This window comes from Salmo salar, chromosome 24, assembly GCF_965601325.2.
Source record: "Salmo salar chromosome 24, fSalSal1, whole genome shotgun sequence".
Classification (NCBI taxonomy): Eukaryota; Metazoa; Chordata; class Actinopteri; order Salmoniformes; family Salmonidae; genus Salmo; species Salmo salar.
In genome coordinates this window covers 41,292,685-41,311,282 of record NC_138314.1, presented here as the reverse complement: position 1 = coordinate 41,311,282, position 18,598 = coordinate 41,292,685, and the positions used below count along the sequence as shown (strand labels likewise).

The 18,598-nt window shown below is 44.5% G+C and overlaps 1 protein-coding gene across 1 annotated transcript in view; it reads left to right on the top strand.

The window, feature by feature from the left end:
* Positions 1 to 414: 414 nt before the first annotated feature.
* The window catches only part of nipbla (NIPBL cohesin loading factor a), a 48,032-nt gene continuing 29,848 nt past the window's right edge, over positions 415 to 18,598 (top strand). The window contains exons 1-24 of the mRNA XM_014172664.3: positions 415 to 770; positions 2,930 to 2,994; positions 3,137 to 3,285; positions 3,428 to 3,593; positions 3,715 to 3,815; positions 4,757 to 4,871; positions 5,102 to 5,256; positions 5,463 to 5,590; positions 5,782 to 5,872; positions 6,060 to 6,521; positions 6,913 to 7,902; positions 8,118 to 8,288; positions 8,411 to 8,593; positions 13,059 to 13,130; positions 13,229 to 13,318; positions 13,439 to 13,539; positions 13,649 to 13,735; positions 13,886 to 14,114; positions 14,410 to 14,561; positions 14,910 to 14,990; positions 15,366 to 15,466; positions 15,767 to 15,899; positions 17,819 to 17,901; positions 18,140 to 18,275. Of these exons, the coding sequence (XP_014028139.3) occupies positions 3,222 to 3,285; positions 3,428 to 3,593; positions 3,715 to 3,815; positions 4,757 to 4,871; positions 5,102 to 5,256; positions 5,463 to 5,590; positions 5,782 to 5,872; positions 6,060 to 6,521; positions 6,913 to 7,902; positions 8,118 to 8,288; positions 8,411 to 8,593; positions 13,059 to 13,130; positions 13,229 to 13,318; positions 13,439 to 13,539; positions 13,649 to 13,735; positions 13,886 to 14,114; positions 14,410 to 14,561; positions 14,910 to 14,990; positions 15,366 to 15,466; positions 15,767 to 15,899; positions 17,819 to 17,901; positions 18,140 to 18,275 (3,891 nt within the window). The 5' untranslated portion in view covers positions 415 to 770; positions 2,930 to 2,994; positions 3,137 to 3,221. The remainder of the gene's footprint in view (positions 771 to 2,929; positions 2,995 to 3,136; positions 3,286 to 3,427; positions 3,594 to 3,714; positions 3,816 to 4,756; positions 4,872 to 5,101; positions 5,257 to 5,462; positions 5,591 to 5,781; positions 5,873 to 6,059; positions 6,522 to 6,912; positions 7,903 to 8,117; positions 8,289 to 8,410; positions 8,594 to 13,058; positions 13,131 to 13,228; positions 13,319 to 13,438; positions 13,540 to 13,648; positions 13,736 to 13,885; positions 14,115 to 14,409; positions 14,562 to 14,909; positions 14,991 to 15,365; positions 15,467 to 15,766; positions 15,900 to 17,818; positions 17,902 to 18,139; positions 18,276 to 18,598) is intronic.

The window sequence follows — 18,598 nt, the reverse complement described above, 5'->3', positions numbered from 1 at the left end:
GCAGGGGTGGAAATTGAAACAGGGATATGGGAGTGAAAACCCCTGGGAAATCATTCAAAGTGTGAAATTGAGTGAAATCATTTTAACATAAAAAAATGCGCTGAATTCAAAGATTTTACATTGCAGGATTCCCAGAGAGTTTTAAATCCCTGCCCACGATAACGTTAGCTTTTCTTGTCTTATTTATCTTGCGACCTATGATCTGAAATGACACATTCCAGGGTGTGTAGTAGATGACTGCCAGGTGCATGCTGTCAAACAGTGCCATAGTCATCTATAAACACTTACGTTCAATTATTTAAAATAGACTGCGGGTTTGTTTCAGGTTTGTTTGTCTAGCGCCACACAGTGGTGATTCCTTCAAACTTGGCACTTCGTTTTGGCGCCGATGGAGGTCACTCCGACGGCGGCACTTCCGGTCGGCATTTTGTTCTAAGAGAGAAGTCTCACCGCAACAATCGTCATATTTCCTCCCCCCCTACATACAAGCGAAATTGGCCACAGTTTTATCCATGTCGGTTTAGACCGACAGAAACTCCACCGAACGAATGTTTCCCAATATACTTCCGTTCAAACATTCACCCGCGTATGACGGAAGAAGAAAGAATCTGCCCAACCCAGATTATTGTTGACTGCTTGTTTAGCTGGACAGCTAACGTTAGCTGGCAAGTCAAGAACGGAGTTCTGTTGGAGGAGCAGCAAGAGAGAAGAAAGGGGGAGCTAGAGAGACACAGACCAGGACAACCTAGCGTAGCTAAAAAAATCACAAGGTAAATGTAGATGTAAACTATGAATAATGTTTGATGTTCATAAGTCAATTTCTCAAAACAAAAGTCGCGTTGTTTGTTCACGGAGTTCGCTAGCTAGCTAACTGACGTAGCCAGGTAACGTTAGCTAGCTTCTCTCCTCGTCATGTTTATCATTACAGTTTCCTAGCTTGCTACTACTGTACGTTTTGCTCGCTTAGTAGGTAGGCCTCGAGCCCGAGTACTAGGTAGTTAACTAGCTTGCTAACGTTATACCCGAATTATAAAATCGCTTGTCTGGTAAAATAGTGGACTATGTCGAGATACTAGGCCAGCGCAACGGCCAAATGGTTAGCCAACTAGCTAGTTAGCTAGCAAGGACTTTACTGATTTTATGTTTAACTAAATACGTTAGCTAAAGTTAGCGTAGTTGATCAACGTAGCTAGTAACTAACTGCTAACCAAAATAGCAACGACTATTGTTTGCTAACTAGCTAACAAACGTTAATCCGACCTGCCACAAGTAAGGATAAATAGCTAACTAGTTAGCTAGGCTAACGTAATCTAACCCGATTATTTAATTGATTACAGTAACTAGCTAGACAGTTGGCTAACGATATATCAACAACATTGAGTTGGATAGTATTGTGTGGGTTGGTTAGCGTTAGAACAGAACGTTAACTTAGCAAGCTAACGTAAAATATGTTAATAATACTGAGGATTTTATTTAGCCACTCATATGTTTTCAATACGTAACGTTAGCTAACGTTACTCCTTTATAAAGTTCACCTTTGAAATGTGGGCAATTAGCTAGCTACTATTAAATTAGTTTGGTGAACATCAGCCTACGCGGTGCTGTTAGGTAGTTATCTATCGTTCATAAACATGACAAATTGAGCAAAAACATGTTCATTGATTTTATTGTAGTTTCAATGCATAACAAAAAATCCCCTAAAGTTTTCAAGCACTATTGCGTTGATCACGTAATATTATTGATGATGACGATTACACCCCCCCCCCCCCCCCCCAAGTCCTCACTGTGCATCTGTTCCTTTGTGCTCTGGCCTGTCAGTCTCCCAGCTGTCAGTAGTATGGCAGGCTACTGACGACTGTCACTGTATAGGGAAGCTAGAGTCAAATTGTTTATTTTTAGTGTAATATTGAAATCACACACAATCAAATATATTTGTTTAAGTCAAATCATCGGTCAGTATCTTCTGAGGCTACACTACTTAGAATAAATACTTCAAGTTTAGAGTTTGAAGACAATCTTTCTAAATCCAAAATCACTGTAGAAAGTGTTGGACCAAATAAATAATATTTAGAATTTAACTGAGGAGCCCAGAGAGATTCCTACTGTTATAGTGGATGAATCATGACATTTATTGGTCGTTTGGTAGTTCAGCACAATCCTGGACTCAAGTAGATCAAATGTTATTTGTCACATGTGCCGAATACAACCTTATCGTGAAATGCTTACTTACAAGCCCTTAACCGACAATGCAGTTTAAGAAATATAGTTAAGAAAACATTTACTAAATAAACTAAAGTAAAAAAAAAAAAGGTAATAAAGTAACACAATAAAATTACATAACAATGAGGCTATACACAGGGGGTACTGGTATCAGTGTGCGGCGATACAGTATAGTCGAGGTAATTTGTACATGTAGGTAGGGGTAAAGTGACTATGCGTAAATAATAAACGGCCAGTTGCAGCAGTGTAAAATGCTTTTACTTCAGGTCTAGATCTACTTTTCGAAGTATGAAAAAGCTTAATAGATTTAGTATGGTCTGTTTGTAAGAGACATATGTTGTGTTGCATTTGTTTTGGTCCATTGTTTTGGTCTGATGGGTTTCTCAGCTCTGGGCTGTGAATGCTTTGATGAGTGGGTGGCAGTATGACTCAACACCTGGGCTAACATTGGGCCATTCATTGAGCTGTTCTGTTGATAATGAGAAGGCAATGTGTTGTTGTGATTAGAATGTAGCCTCTGACTGCAGTTTATTAGCAAACATAGCCAAATGTCCCACCAACACCACACTTATATACATTTTTCCACTATTGGTTTTAACATGAACTGCAACATCATGCCAAGTAGGAGTTTTGGAGCTAGTTGACACTTTTACATTTAAATCACTATAATTTTTTTGCTGAATTTTTATGCCATTTTTTCCCCTCACAGACTTGTGGACTTTTTCCTGAAATGTCCTTGGTTTCAATCCATACAGAACAGTGCCCTACAGAAAGGTATTTCAAATGGACTGCAATGATACGGTTTAGGACTCGCACGTATGGTCTATTTCTCGTATTGGGTTTAGGATTATATTTTTCATCCCCTCCTGTGTTTTGAAGTAGCCTACAGTGAATCCCTCGTCTTTTTCTCTTCCAGAACAAAGGAGATGTGAGTACTGGTCTGGCGGCTGTGACGCTGAGCAACCTGTGTATCGCCACACTGCCCCGCCCCCACCTTCAGCATGAATGGGGATATGCCTCATGTTCCCATCACCACTCTCGCTGGGATTGCTAGCCTTACAGACTGTAAGTCCTCCTGCTCTATTTCACTTCCACACAGAATGTACCACTAGATTAGTCATTTCCAGCTGTAACGTCATGTGATGAACTGTCGCAATAAAACACATATGTGTCTGATGTACTGTCGTCCCTCTTCTTTCTCTTGCAGTGTTGAATCAGCTGCCCCTGCCCTCTCCTCTCCCAGCCACCACCACCAAAAGCCTGCTCTACAATGGGAGGATCGCAGAGGAGGTCAACTGCCTGCTGGCCTGCCGGGACGAGAACCTGGTCTCCCAGCTGGCCCACGGTCTTAACCAGGTTTCCACAGAGCACATGTGAGTACTAAACCCCGAGTCATTAATTGTTCAACGATGCAGATATTTTGCGTCAATTGCCGTGTCTGTCTGTCTTTCCGTGAGCACACGTTTGACATGACCTGCTGCCTTTCCCCCACAGAGAGCTGAAGGACAACCTGGGCAGTGATGAGCCAGAGGGTGACGTGCCGGTGCTGCTGCAGACGGTGCTGTCCAGGAACCCTGGCATCTTCAGGGAGAAAAGTACACACACTTTGAAGGGCACTTTGTTTTGTAAACAAATGTTACTCTAAACAAACTGAAGACAGATATGGATTTGAGTTTTTTATTTTATTTCACCTTTATTTAACCAGGTAGGCCAGTTGAGAACAAGTTCTCATTTACAACTGCGACCTGGAGTGAGCAATGAAGAAGACAAAACCTTGCCCTTAATCTTAAAGTGAAAGGCTAATTTGGTGCTTTTTACTCTTAGGGGGAAGCTGTCATTTTAAGAAATGTATTTTCTTAAACAAATCAATTTCCTTTTTCTAAATCCTTATGGAAGCTTTCGATTGACAAATGGATTAAAGCAGCAGTATGTCACTTTCTTTGGGTGATCTGACCAAAATCACAGAAATGTGAGTTATAGATCTGTCATTCTCATTGAAAGCAAGTCTAAGAAGCAGTAGATCTGTTCTATGTACGCTATTTCTGTGCTTTGCATTTTTACATTTCAGTTTTGCCTCTTACTTTGTTTTGTACACCAGCTTCAAACAGCTTGAAAATACAGTATTTTTGTTTATGGAAAATATATTTCATTGGTTTAGATGATACAGTGATTCTCTACACTATACTTGATAGTTTGGTCACATTAACTGAAATTAGGTGAACTATTTTGAATTTTAGGAACCAGGAAAAAAGGCAGAGTGATTTCTGCGTAGTGCACCTTTTTTGATTTACTATTCAAACTCACCCTTAGTAGCTGCTGGTTGTCAACGCTGCATTTACCAATCTGTAAGAGGAACTGGGCGTAGAAATGTTCCTTTTAGTATATCTAACCAATACCCTATCTTCACCACCAATTTGTGTTTTATACACAAAACTGGACCGTTGAACTCTTAGTTCAAGTTACTTGGGTACTTAGAATTCAATCGTAGTGTCTTAACAATTTATTAGGGTTTATTTGTTGTCCTTTTTGTTTGCAGATGTCATGCAGCAGCCGATGGTGCAACAGTACAAACCAATACAGAATTCCATGCATGGCAGCCCAGCCCAGTCAGCAAACTTTCAGCAGGCTTCAATGTCTCCTAATCCATCCAAGTGAGTGATGTCTCTATACATTGGCGATTGTTATCTTGGACCCTATTCCATAGTTTTCCCCCACCATGCCACAGACCTCTGATATATCCTAGCAAATTGCATTCAATAGAATCTGATGTTTGACATGTTTTAGGTTGTCTTCACATAGCTAGTGAATTTCACATAGCTAGTGAAAAAACACTGGCACACCATCTGATCCTGGTCTCCTGCTCTTCTGTCTCCCATGGCAGCCGGGGATTTGTCTCCCCACAGTCGAGCTCAGGGAGTCGGTTCGTCCCCCAGCAGAACAGCCCTGTGCCCAGCCCGTACACTCCCCAGAGCCCAGCTGGGTTCATGCAGTACCCCCACCCGCCCAGCTACAATCAGCACCAACAGATACAGCAAGGTAAGCCTCGTGTGTGTTGGGGGGATAATTCACCATTGTTCAGACATTTGTTTGTGTACTGTTAGTAACTGTGACTGTAAGCCACAATAAATGCACCGATAATTGATACACGAGCAAAGAAGACTCAAAAAGCGTTAATTTGAACGTAATTCCATCATATCGACACGATTGAGTGATTTGAACTGTCACTTGTGTACTGTCTGTAGCCAGCCCCATGGTCCCTGGGGGCATGAGGAACATCCATGAGAGCAAGGGACCGATGACCAACGCTGCCCACCACCACTCAGACAGACAGGAGGACTACATGAGTATAGTCCAGAGACTGGGGAACGAGGTACCACCCGCACTTCCAAACCATGACTTAGATCCTGAATCAATAGTAATGGGGTCATTATGTTACCCTGTATTTCTGACTAAATGTTAGAGGGAACTTTTATAGCCCACAAAACAAAAACAAAAAAACGTTCATAGAGATTTTCTCACGAAGCCATGCCCTGTCACTAACTCTGCCGTCTCCTTCTGCAGGAGAGTGACCCCTCCATGAGAAACGCCTCATTCCCTCTGAGGTCGCCTCAGCCTGGGTGCTCGCCCGTGGGAAACGAAGGAACACCCAAAGGTACACAGGGACAGACTCCAGCTCCTTCCTTGGCAGCCCAACTCCCTCTTCCTTTTCACGCTATTTATCAAAACTCCAGATTCTCGGTTGCAATGACTGATGCCTTTTCTGTTTCTTACAATTGTGGCGACCTTCATTTAAAACTTAATGACATAAATGTGAGCATCACCTTTGTCTGTCTTTTCAGCTGGTTCTAGGCCGCCGCTCATCCTTCAGTCCCCTCCGCCGTACATGTCTCCCCGGGAAGGCCCTCCGGACTTGCTACTGGAGTCTCCCGACCAGAGGAAGAAACAGCAGAAGAAGAAGCTGGTGGGCAAAGAGGACAAGGATGCGTACGACATCGTCACCTCGCCCTCCAAGGACACCACCAAGCTGACGCTGTCGCTGTCACGGGTCAAGTCGGAGGAGGTGGAGGACCCCTCTGGTGAGCTGCTGCCAGTCATGATGGATCAGAACTCTGACCTAGAGGGCGAGCTTGGCTACCAGCAGGTCCCTGTGCTGCAGAACGTGGGGGTTATTAAAGGGCAGGAGGGCCCTCTCTCATCGCCTTTTGATGAGGCGGAGCTAGACGCCCTGGCGGAGATTGAGAGGATAGAGCGTGAGTCAGCCAGTGAGAGGGAGCGCTGCTCCAAAGAGGTGCAGGATAAAGGTGTGTATACTACCTATAACCCCCCCCCATAAGGTAATCACCCCCTGTATTTAGGCCCTGTTTGGCTGGTGCTCAGTCTCTAAAGTAATGCATTTCTGCATTTTCTTTACTTCTATAGAGTAATTGTACATCTTCTAGCTTTCAGAGATCTCTAAAAGGAGCTCTCACACCTTAAAATGCATGGGAGTGTATTTGTCAGTTTGAGTGTTTTCAAATGCATTCCAACATCATCTACTTGTCTTTTCAAAGAAAAGGATTTGTTCTTGTTGACTTCGTCTCGTAGATTTGCTTCAGTGCTATTCATCTGATTTCTCCATTTATTTTTAACTGTTGTACTTCTGGGGCTTTTGTAGTTTAATGGAGTTGTGTGCCTGTGATTGTTCCTTTCCAGACAAGCCCCTGAAGAAGCGAAAGCAAGACTCGTTTCCACTGGAGCCCGGAGCAGGGGGCACCGCAGGCACCACCGGTGCGCCAGGCAGCGGAGGAGGGGGCAATGCAGGCAAACTGATCCCCCAGGAGGCTACAGCAGCAGGAAACGGAGCTAGCAGACCAGCCCTCATGGTCAGCATCGACCTGCAACAGGCGGGCCGGGCCGACGGCCAGCTTGACCCTTGCATGGCAGCTCCCATCCCGGCCCTGGAGGCACAACGCTGGCCCGAGGAGCCTGCCGAGGGCCCTGCAGCCGAGGGATCTGACACAGCCGGGGTGCTCCGGCTCAAAGCCGACGATCGACCCGAGGTCATCAAGAACAGCATGGACAAACACGACAACCACCGTGAGCCATCCAGGCACCGGCATGACGGAAAGCAAGACCGGCGCCCTGACACACCTAAGTCATCGAGCAGAGAGCACGGGCGGGACAGAGACCGGGAGAGGCGGCACAGGAATGAAGACAGGCGCTCGCCAGAGGAGCGCTACCGGCCGGACAGCCCCAGGGTCAAGCAGGAGGGCCGAGGAGGTGGTTTTGACCCCAGCGGGCGACCTCGCAGCGACAGACCCGGCTTCAGGTCCCCCAGCGGAGGAGAGACTGCCAGAAACCGCCCAGATGGACACAAACAGCTACAGCCTGAGAGCAAGTCAGGAGAGTTCCCTGCTTACCTGCTGGGGGGGCAAGGGTCTGGGGGTCTGAAGAACTTTGTGATCCCCAAGATGAAGCGGGACGGCGGAGCTGTGGAGGTGGCAGAAGGCTGGGGCCAGCCCCGGGTCAAGCTGGAGCGGCTGGGGGTTCGGGGGCTAGTGGACCACATAAGTAAGAGGCCCAAGCCTGTCGTGGTGCTGCAGAAGCTCTCTTTTGATGAGGTGCAGAGGATCATCAGGGTTAAGGACCGTCACGGCTCCAAGTCTGGCAAGAACAGGCTCCTCTCAGGAAGGTCAGGCAAAGGTAAGATGGCTGCAGTTGTGCACTCATTCTCTCACTGTGATCACCATGTTTGAATATTTGGTGAATAATAATCTGTAGTCAACCCATCTACTGTATAAAGGAATTCAGACTTTGTTTTGAGGTTATTCAATGAATTACTCACATGTTGAAGGTCTATAGCTTGTCCCCTGCCAGCCTCTTCTACAATAAGACCCTATGACACCGTTTTCCTGTAGGTGGACTAGACCAGTCGGTGCTGGAAGAGCTTCCTCCTGAACTGTTGGCGGAGATGGAGTCCACCATGCCGCTGTGCGAGAGGGTGAAGATGAACAAGCGTAAGCGGAGTACGGTCAAAGAGAAGCCCAAGTACACAGAGGTCGACTCGGACGACGATTCCAACGGGGAATGTGAGTAAACTATAGACAATATGCAGTCCAGTCTCAGTCAGGGTTCTCAGTCAACAACACCATGTATAGAATAGTCCGTAGTGACTCCGTGCTGAGTTGACAGTGTGTGTGTCTTTCCACAGCTGCCAGGAAGCGCCAGAGGAAGAACCGGGGGGACAAGGCCTGGGAGTATGAGCCAGAGCGGGAGAGGAGGGGCTCTGGGGACCATAGGCGGAGTAAGGGGTTCCAGGAGGGACGCAGAGGCTCAGGCAGCTGCTACCGGGACTCTTCTGATGAGGAGTCGCCCCCACCCAGCATGAGTGACAGTGAGTTTCCCTCCCTCTAACCTGCATTGACTGACTTACGACTGCCAGTTTAGCTATTTGTAATTCTTAAATGCATTGTCCCATACGCTTGTGGAATACAGTAGGAGCTGTATTCTCCCATCATGCACTGCGAAGTTGCTTATGATGACACACTGCGAAAGGAGTCAGCTGGGGCAAAGAGGAATAGGTGAAGCTTTGTCTATCTAGCTAGCTGGATTCACTGTAGCTAGGTAGCTAATACAATCCCCAGCTACCTGCTTCGGATGGCAAACTAGCTAGCGACGATGCTATCACCAGCCAAGCACTTTTAGCTAGTTAGCAAGTTGGACTGCATTACACACAGCCAGTAGATGGCATAATATCTTTGTTAGAAGTAGCTATATGCAGGGGTGGAAAAACTACCCAATTGTCATACTTGAGTAAAAGGAAAGATACGCGAGTAGAAAATAACTTCAGTGAAAATTACCCAGTAAAATACTAAAGTAAATGTCTAAAAGTATTTGGTTTTAAATATACTTAAGTATCAAAAGTAAAAGTATAAATCATTTCACATTCATTATATTAAGCAAACCAGACAGCACGATTTGCTTGTTAAAAAAAAAATGTATTTACGGATAGCCATTGGCACACTCAAACTCAAACGAAGCACTTGTGTTTTAGTGAGTCTGCCAGATCAGAGGCAGTAGGGATGACCAGGGACTTTCTCTGTGCATGAATTGGGCCATTTTCCTGTTCTGTTAAGCATTCGAAATGTAACAAGTACTTCTGGGTGTCAGGGAAAATGTAAGGAATAAAAAGTACATAATTTTATTTTGGAATGTAGTGGTGTCAAAAATATAAATAGTGAAGTACAAATACCCTTAACTACCCAAGTACCGTAATTTCCGGACTATTGAGCGCACCTGAATATAAGCCGCACCCACTGAATTTTTTATTTATTTTTTATTTGAACATAAATAAGCCGCACATGTCTATAAGCCGCTGGTGCCTACCGGTACATTGAAACAAATGAACTTTATACAGGCTTTAACGAAACACGGCTTGTAACAAAAATAAATAGGCTTTAACGAAACACGGCTTGTAACAAAAGAATAATAATTAGCAGTAAGCTTTAGTTGTCTTTTTGCACTGAGTCAATTCCTCACGCTGCTGTTTCCAACGTCTTATCATCGACTCATTAAGACCAAGCTCCCGTGCAGCAGCTCTATTTCCTTTTACAACAGCCAGATCAATCGCCTTCAACTTGAAAGCTGCATCATATGCATTTCTCCGTGTCTTTGCCATGATGAGGGTGACAAAATGACTACCGTAATCAGAATGATGAGAAGTTTGAGAGCGCTCGATTTAATCTAAACAGTAAACAAAAAAGTTGTTTGACCTTAACCCGTTCAGCAATTTCATTGGTCTAATGAAAGCTTTATGCCGCCAAAAAACTGAGCACGTCACAGAATGTGTTTTTTTGGAGAAAAAAAAATTGAAAGCGGGAAAAATCCATATATTAGCCGCGTTGTTGTTTAAGCCGCGAGGTTCAAAGCCTGGGAAAAAAGTTGCGGCTTATAGTCCGGAAATTACGGTAGTACTTTTTTCCCTCTTTTTACGTTTTTTTTATATCCCTTTTTCTCCCCAATTTCGGGGTATCCAATTGGTAGTTAGTCCTGTCTCATTGCTGCAACTCCCGTACGGACGGGAGAGGCAAAGATCGAGAGCCGTGCGTCCTGTGAAACACAACCCAACCAAGCCACACTGCTTCTTGACACAATGCCCGATTAACCCGGAAGCCAGCCGCCACCAATGTGTTGGAGGGAACACTGTACACCTGGCGACAGTGTCAGCGTGCATTGCGCCCAGCCTCCACAGGAGTCACTAGTGCGCAAGACAGGAACATCCCTGCTGGCCAAACCCTCCCCTAACCCGGACGACGCTGGGCCAATTGTGCGCTGCCACACGGGTCTCCCGGTCACGGGCGTCTGCGACCGAGCCTGGACTCGAACCAGGATCTCTAGTGTAGTACTCTAAGTAGTACTTTAAAGTATTTTTACTTAAGTACTTTACACCACTGGCTATCTGTTAGGCGTATGTCGATCTCGTCATTCTCGTCTTGTTGAAATTGTATCCGTTTTATCACAGTTGATACTTGTAATCGGATTTACTCGTGATCTGAAAACCCGGCAGTGCGCTTTAAATGTCAGTAAAGCCAATACCCCAAGTGCACATTACTGTTCATCTCAGAGCACATCGTTATGTTCCTTATTAACTACTGCTCTATCACTGTTCATCTCAGAGCACATCGTTATGTTCCTTCACTACTGCTCTATCACTGTTCATCTCAGAGCACATCGTTATGTTCCTTCACTACTGCTCTATCACTGTTCATCTCAGAGCACATCGTTATGTTCCTTATTAACTACTGCTCTATCACTGTTCATCTCAGAGCACATCGTTATGTTCCTTCACTACTGCTCTATCACTGTTCATCTCAGAGCACATCGTTATGTTCCTTCACTACTGCTCTATCACTGTTCATCTCAGAGCACATCGTTATGTTCCTTCACTACTGCTCTATCACTGTTCATCTCAGAGCACATCGTTATGTTCCTTCACTACTGCTCTATCACTGTTCATCTCAGAGCACATCGTTATGTTCCTTCACTACTGCTCTATCACTCTGTTCATCTCAGAGCACATCGTTATGTTCCTTCACTCATTCACACATTGTTCAAAGGTAAATGACCCTGAAAGATGACAATGTGTACGATTTATTGACTTAGTCCTATTCCATTATCAGTGATTTAATTAAGACTAAAGGCTAATAAATAGCCAAACTCATGGCTGGCTATTACAGCCTGCATTTATTCTAGACGGATTTAGATGGGCATGCATGCATATATATATATATATATATATATATATATCTCTCTATATATATATATATATATATATATCTCTCTCTCTATATATATATATATCTCTCTATATATATATATATATATCTCTCTCTCTATATATATATATCTCTATATATATATATATATATATATATATATATATATATATATATATATATATATATATATATATATACTGCCTATAGCCCGCCCGCATATAAATAAATAATATGTATATAAATGGGGCAAATGTTGTGGCATAAATAATGCAAATAAATGTTTATGCATTTATGCCACAACATTTGTAATTTTATGTTCTAATGATCTGTCGCTCGGTGAAGGTGCCTGGCTGAGAATAAATAATAATAGCAAACAAGCATGGGCTTGGATCACAACATAACAGACGTCGTCAGCAATGGTATCATTTTACTGTCAGACATAGTAGCCTAGGGCCTACTAAACAACACCAAGTAGACCAAAACAACCATATGACCTCAGCAAAGTCCACAGGAAATAACGATGTTGAACAACAATAACAAGCCACGGATTCTGATTCATAAACGATGTTTGGAGAAGGGGTGACTTGTGCCCTGAGACGAGTGAGTGAGATCAGAGGGAGAGCGGCTTGTTCTAATCCAATCGTTGCAGCAGGCTCAACCGATGCCCCCACCTGTTTCCTTACAGACGGAAGAACTAGCCAATAGCTGTTTGGAGCACACAGCGTTTCACATTGAGTGAAAGTGATGTGCGCTGGCAGCTGAAAATGTATTTTTTTCCGGTGACAGATAATTAAAAAAAATACATGTCATAATCGTATTTGGAAAATGTTCCTTATTATACTCATTTTGTCTGAGTACTTGGCACACTCCTACTATCTATGTTCCTCCTTGTTCTCCAGGCAGGCAGCTGTTTAGCACAGTGCTTGGCTTGTGCTAATTTGCCACATAGCCCAACCAAAGGCAGGTAGGTAGCTATCTACTGCCTATAGCCCGCCCGCAATTTCATAGAAACGTGAAGCTAGCTGTCCTTCTAGCGTCAAACTGATTACACATGAACTACATTTTAATAGCTTATTGACATTTCATGCGTACATTAGGTTGATCAAGGGACATAACTTGCTAACTGTAAACTACATAGCTAGCTAGATTTATGCCTAAGCTTAAACTTTTAGGTGTGTCCTTCAGTGAACATCATTAAAAAAAAATCAAAAGACATGACTCTTAAAAAGATAGTTAAACATTTGGACGCTGACAGTAACGTTACCTAGCTATCAGCAAGCCGCACTCGAGGCACCCGTGGCCCTGTCCAGAGAGAGAGCATTGCATTGTGGGTTTGTGATTTTACTTGAGCTCCACAGCGAATTTCACATATTGCTTCCTAACTTATTATAACGACGAAATGCAACCTTTGTTCACTAAAATATTGTTTGCACATATTTGCATTATTTAACATTGTAAAACAACTAATTCCTATGATTAACATGTTTCTGTTGATGTGGTCAGAGCATTAACATGGTTAAGGGACTTTTTATTAATGAAATATTGTTAGAAATGAAGTGATGCTCTTTCTATCTCTTTCAGTTGCCAGGCAGATGAAGAAAAAAGAGAATCAGAAAAAGAGGAAAGCCTATGAGCCCAAGCTCACTCACCAGGGTAGCTGTTCATTGGTTTACCATTTTGATTGCAAACTATCATGTTGCTATACAATGATTAATTATGATGACCGATGACATTGACTTTCTGCCTTCTAGAACTGATGGACTCGTCCACATTCAAAAGATTCTCCTCCAGCGTTGACAACATCCTAGAGAATCTGGAGGATGTGGACTTCACGCAAATGGGTAAGTTAGATCTCTCTGTTGTTTCTCTGTTGTTCATCTACTTAATGTCCTCTAGCCAGTTCCCTGATTGTAGAGCCCTATATATTTGAAACCCTCCTCTCTCTGATCCTTAATCAATAGACGACGATGAGATCCCACAGGAGCTGCTGCTGGGTAAACAGCAGCTGAACGAGCTGGGCAGTGAGTCGGCCAAGATCAAGGCCATGGGCATCACCTGCAGGGTAGGCCTTTTTCTCTTCCACTTGTTCTTGATGTCATGGCCCTGTTCGAATACCTTTCAAATGCATCTCATTTCCTTGGATCTCTTCTTTGAAATCGATTGATTCACAGATACCGTCGGATAAGCTGGTGAAGGTACTGAATATCCTGGAGAAAAACATCCAGGATGGGGCCAGGCTCTCGACACTCATGAGCCACGTGAGTGTCTTCTTCCCACACTAATACATTACAACTTCGGGGATCATTTGTTCTCCACTACCGTTAAGCCTATACTCCGTAAGCATTTTGTTTGATCGGCTGAACTCTGCTCCTGTCTCCCACCCCCTCTTTGCTGACACACACACGCAGGACAACGGCGAAGATGAGGAGAAGCTGTGGCGAGACCTCATTATGGAGCGCGTGACCAAGTCAGCTGACGCCTGTCTGACGGCCCTCAACATCATGACGTCCGCCCACATGCCCAAGGCCGTATACATGGAGGACGTGATCGAGAGGGTTCTCCAGTACACCAAGTTCCACCTGCAGAACACCCTCTACCCCCAGTATGACCCTGTCTATAGGGTGGACCCTCACGGAGGTCAGCTAGCTTTATAACACACACACACACACACGTTGGTCTGAAACGCCCTCACCAATTTCCTCAGCCATTATTTCCGTCTTGTGACAACTACGTAGTCGTAGAGAATGTGTTCTGCTGTTTACAAACAGACCGTGGGTCACATTGAATGGAATTGTTTTCCATTTGATTTTCTAACACCAGAAGATGAACACATGAAAATAAGAATGAAAAAAACGTATTTCCAAAGTGGTCTATTATTGAGATGCAATTTGTTCAAGACGGCAGCGCATCACTCTCTCGTCCCCTGCAACAGGTGGCCTGCTGAGCTCCAAAGCCAAGCGGGCCAAGTGCTCCACCCACAAGCAGCGGGTCATTGTCATGCTGTACAACAAGGTGTGTGACATGGTCAGCAACATCTCTGAGCTGCTGGAGATTCAGCTGCTCACCGACACCACCATCCTCCAGGTAGCCAGCTCTCCCCCTTTCCTCAAACCTGCCTCTGATGTTTGGCTCATTGCATTAATTAGTAACCCACATTAAGACAGGACCTCAGAAATAATGGTATTTTATTTTTATTTCCCTCTCTCTCTGTCTCTCTCTCTGCTGTCTCTCTCTCTGCTGTCTCTCTCTCTGCTGTCTCTCTCTCTGCTGTCTCTCTCTCTGCTGTCTCTCTCTCTGCTGTCTCTCTCTCTCTCTCTCTCTCTCTCTCTCTGCTGTCTCTCTCTCTCTCTCTCTGCTGTCTCTCTCTCTCTCTCTCTGCTGTCTCTCTCTCTCTCTCTCTGCTGTCTCTCTCTCTCTCTCTCCCTGTGGTAGATCTCTTCAATGGGCATCACCCCTTTCTTTGTGGAGAGTGTCAGTGAGCTGCAGCTGTGTGCCATCAAGCTGGTGACAGCGGTAAGTGTTCCCTTCCAAGGCTCCAGAGTAAGAATTTTATATTTGTTTTATTGGTCGCTTCGGTGTGAGCTGTAAATTCTAGTAGGTCATTTCACTCAAAATGTCATTTTGTAGGTGGCTAAAAACATGATTTATTCAAACAAATCAGGGTTCCCAAATCTCTGTCCTCGGGACTCCAAGGGGTGCACATTTAGTTTTTTGGCCCTAGCACTACACAGCTGATTCAAATCAACTAATCATCAAGCTTTGATCATTTGAATCAGCTGTGTAGTATTAGGGCAAAAACCAAAACGTGTACCTCTTGGAGTCCGGAGGACCGAGTTTGGGAAACGCTGTGTTAGATTGACCTTAACCTTGTCTTGTGTCCGTGGCTAGGTGTTCTCCCGCTATGAGAAGCATAGGCAGCTGATTCTGGAAGAGATCTTCACATCTCTGGCCAGACTGCCCACCAGCAAACGCAGTCTCCGCAACTTCAGGTAAATAGAACCATAGCCAAGCCCATATAACATAGGAAGGAGAGGTGCTACAAAATCATGTCATATAAACATTTCCCCACTGTGTCAAAACTCACCGTTGCAGTTAAAGGGAATTTGTCTTGAAAGACTTGGGGTGTATTCACTTGGAAACAAACGGGACAAAACAGGCCGGGACATACCTGAACTTATAATAAATGTTTTCGTTGCAAAGCGTTTTGCTATGGTGTGCACTAATGAATACACCCCCTGGTTAAATAAAGGGAGTAAATCAACTAATAACGCTGTTGGTTGTTTGGGCAGGCTGAACAGCAGCGACAGGGACGGCGAGCCCATGTACATCCAAATGGTTACAGCCCTGGTGCTACAGCTCATTCAGTGCGTGGTACACCTCCCAAACGACCGCGACGCCATGGAGGACGAGTACGACAGCAAGGTACGCAGAGAAATGTTGTGATCATGACCACTGTAAACTCGGGATTATACAATCTCACATAGTGATCTTTAGGTCAGAGAAGTTGAAGCTCTAGGATGATGCCAGAGTTTCCGACTTGGATTTCCCAGTTGTATGACCGTTTATAATTTTGTTTTGTTCCGGGGTTGTCTTGAAAGCACTAAAACACACAGCCGCCCCCAAATGTAACGCCATAGAGTTAGGAAGAGGGCCCAATTCAATGACGCCACCAATGTCCAACTAGGCTTTGTGGAAGCTGTACAGTCGTTGCCAAAAGTTTTGAGAATGACACAAATATTCATTTTCACAAAGTCTGCTGCCTCAGTTTGTATGATGGCAATTTGCATATACTCCAGAATGTTATGAAGAGTGATCAGATGAATTGCAATTAATTGCGAAGTCCCTCTTTGCCATGCAAATGAACTGAATCCCCCAAAAACATTTCTACTGCATTTCAGCCCTGCCACAAAAGGACCAGCTGACATCATGTCAGTGACTCTCTTGTTAACACAGGTGTGTGTTGACGAGGACAAGGCTAGAGATCACTCTGTCATGCTGATTGAGTTCGAATAACAGACTGGAAGCTTCAAAAGGAGGGCAGTGCTTGGAATCATTGTTCTTCCTCTGCCAATCATGGTTACCTGCAAGGAAACACGTGCACAAAAAGGGCTTCACAGGCTAGGATATTGCTGCCAGTAATATTGCACCTAAATCAACCATTTATTGGATCATCAAGAACTTCAAGAAGAGCGGTTCAATTGTTGTGAAGAAGGCTTCAGGGCGCCCAAGAAATTCCAGCAAGCGCCAGGACCATCTCCTAAAGTTGATTCAGCTGCGGGATCGGGGCACCACCAGTACAGAGCTTGCTCAGGAATGGCAGCAGGCAGGTGTGAGTGCATCTGCACGCACAGTGAGGCGAAGACTTTTGGAGGATGGCCTGGTGTCAAGAAGGGCAGCAAAGAAGACACTTCTCTCCAGGAAAAACATTAGGGACAGACTGATATTCTGCAAAATGTACAGGGATTGGACTGCTGAGGACTGGGGTAAAGTAATTTTCTCTGATGAAATCCCCTTTCCGATTGTTTGGGGCATCCGGAAAAAAGCTTGTCCGGAGAAGACAAGGTGAGCGCTACCATCAGTCCTGTGTCATGCCAACAGTAAAGCATCCTGAGACCATTCATGTGTGGGGTTGCTTCTCATGAAGTGAGTGGGCTCACTCACAATGTTGCCTAAGAACACAGGCATGAATAAAGAATGGTACCAACACATCCTCCGAGAGCAACTTCTCCCAACCATCCAGGAACAGTTTGGTGACGAACAATGCCTTTTCCAGCATGATGGAGCACCTTGCCATAAGGCAAAAGTGAAAGCTAAGTGGCTCGGGGAACAAAACATTGATATTTTGGGTCCATGGCCAGGAAACTCCCAATTGAGAATTTGTGGTCAATCCTCAAGAGGCGGGTGGACAAACAAAACCCCACAAATTCTGACAAACTCCAAGCATTGATTATGCAAGAATGGGTTGCCATCAGTCAGGATGTGGCCCAGAAGTTAATTGACTGCATGCCAGGGCGGATTGCAGAGGTCTTGAAAAAGAAGGGTCAACACTGCAAATATTGACTCTTTGCATCAACTTCATGTAATTGTCAATAAAGGCCTTTGACACTTATGAAATGCTTGTAATTATACTTCAGTATTCCATAGTAACATCTGACGACACTGAAGCAGCAAACTTTGTGGAAATTAGTATTTGTCATTCTCAAAACCTTTGACCACGACTGTACCCTCTCCAACTCTATGGTCACAGATATATTTTTGAAACTGAGAATCTCAAAACTGACATTCCTAGTGAAGAGCATCCTTATTTTAACAATCTTCTGTAAATGTTTGATTTGTTCTAGGTAGATCAGGACTTGCTGATCACCAACAACTACGAGACGGCCATGAGGACAGCCCAGAACTTCCTCTCGGTGTTCCTCAAAAAGTAAGATTGTCTTTCATCTCCAGACAGTTTGTCCTCTCTTTGTTTGTATCTCCTCATGACCACATCGGCTGTGGTTAGTGTAATGTCCACCTAACAGCCCCTCTCCCCCCCAATGTGCTGTGGTTAGTGTAATGTCCACCTAACAGCCTCTCGCTCTCTCCCCATCGGCTGTGGTTAGTGTAATGTCCACCTAACAGCCTCTCTCCTTCTTTCTCTTTCTGTGTTTTGTCGTGTCCAGGTGTGGCAGTAAGCAGGGCAGCGAGGAGGACTACAGGCCTCTGTTTGAGAACTTTGTCCAGGACCTGCTCTCCACGGTTAACAAGCCAGAGTGGCCCGCTGCCGAGCTACTGTTGAGCCTGTTAGGCAGACTGCTGGTGAGTCTTGGCTGGCTGCCTGTCTGTTAACTCAAAATGACACAACGACAAGGTTCCAGTTTAACAACGTTAACTCCACCGTATTCGCGCAATCCATGGTTGCCATTGCACTCAGGCCAGGTTCATCTACAACGAGACTCTTGCGCAGGCGCACTAATAAGAGCGATAGCACCGTAATAACAGAAATATAGTGATACTTAAAACATGGACTTAACAATCTCCCACTTTACTTTAAAGACAAATTAAACATCAGCAAAATATTTTAAGGTCCCAAGTATTATTTAAATTACCCATTACAGATGGGTTGTGTGACAGTATTTATT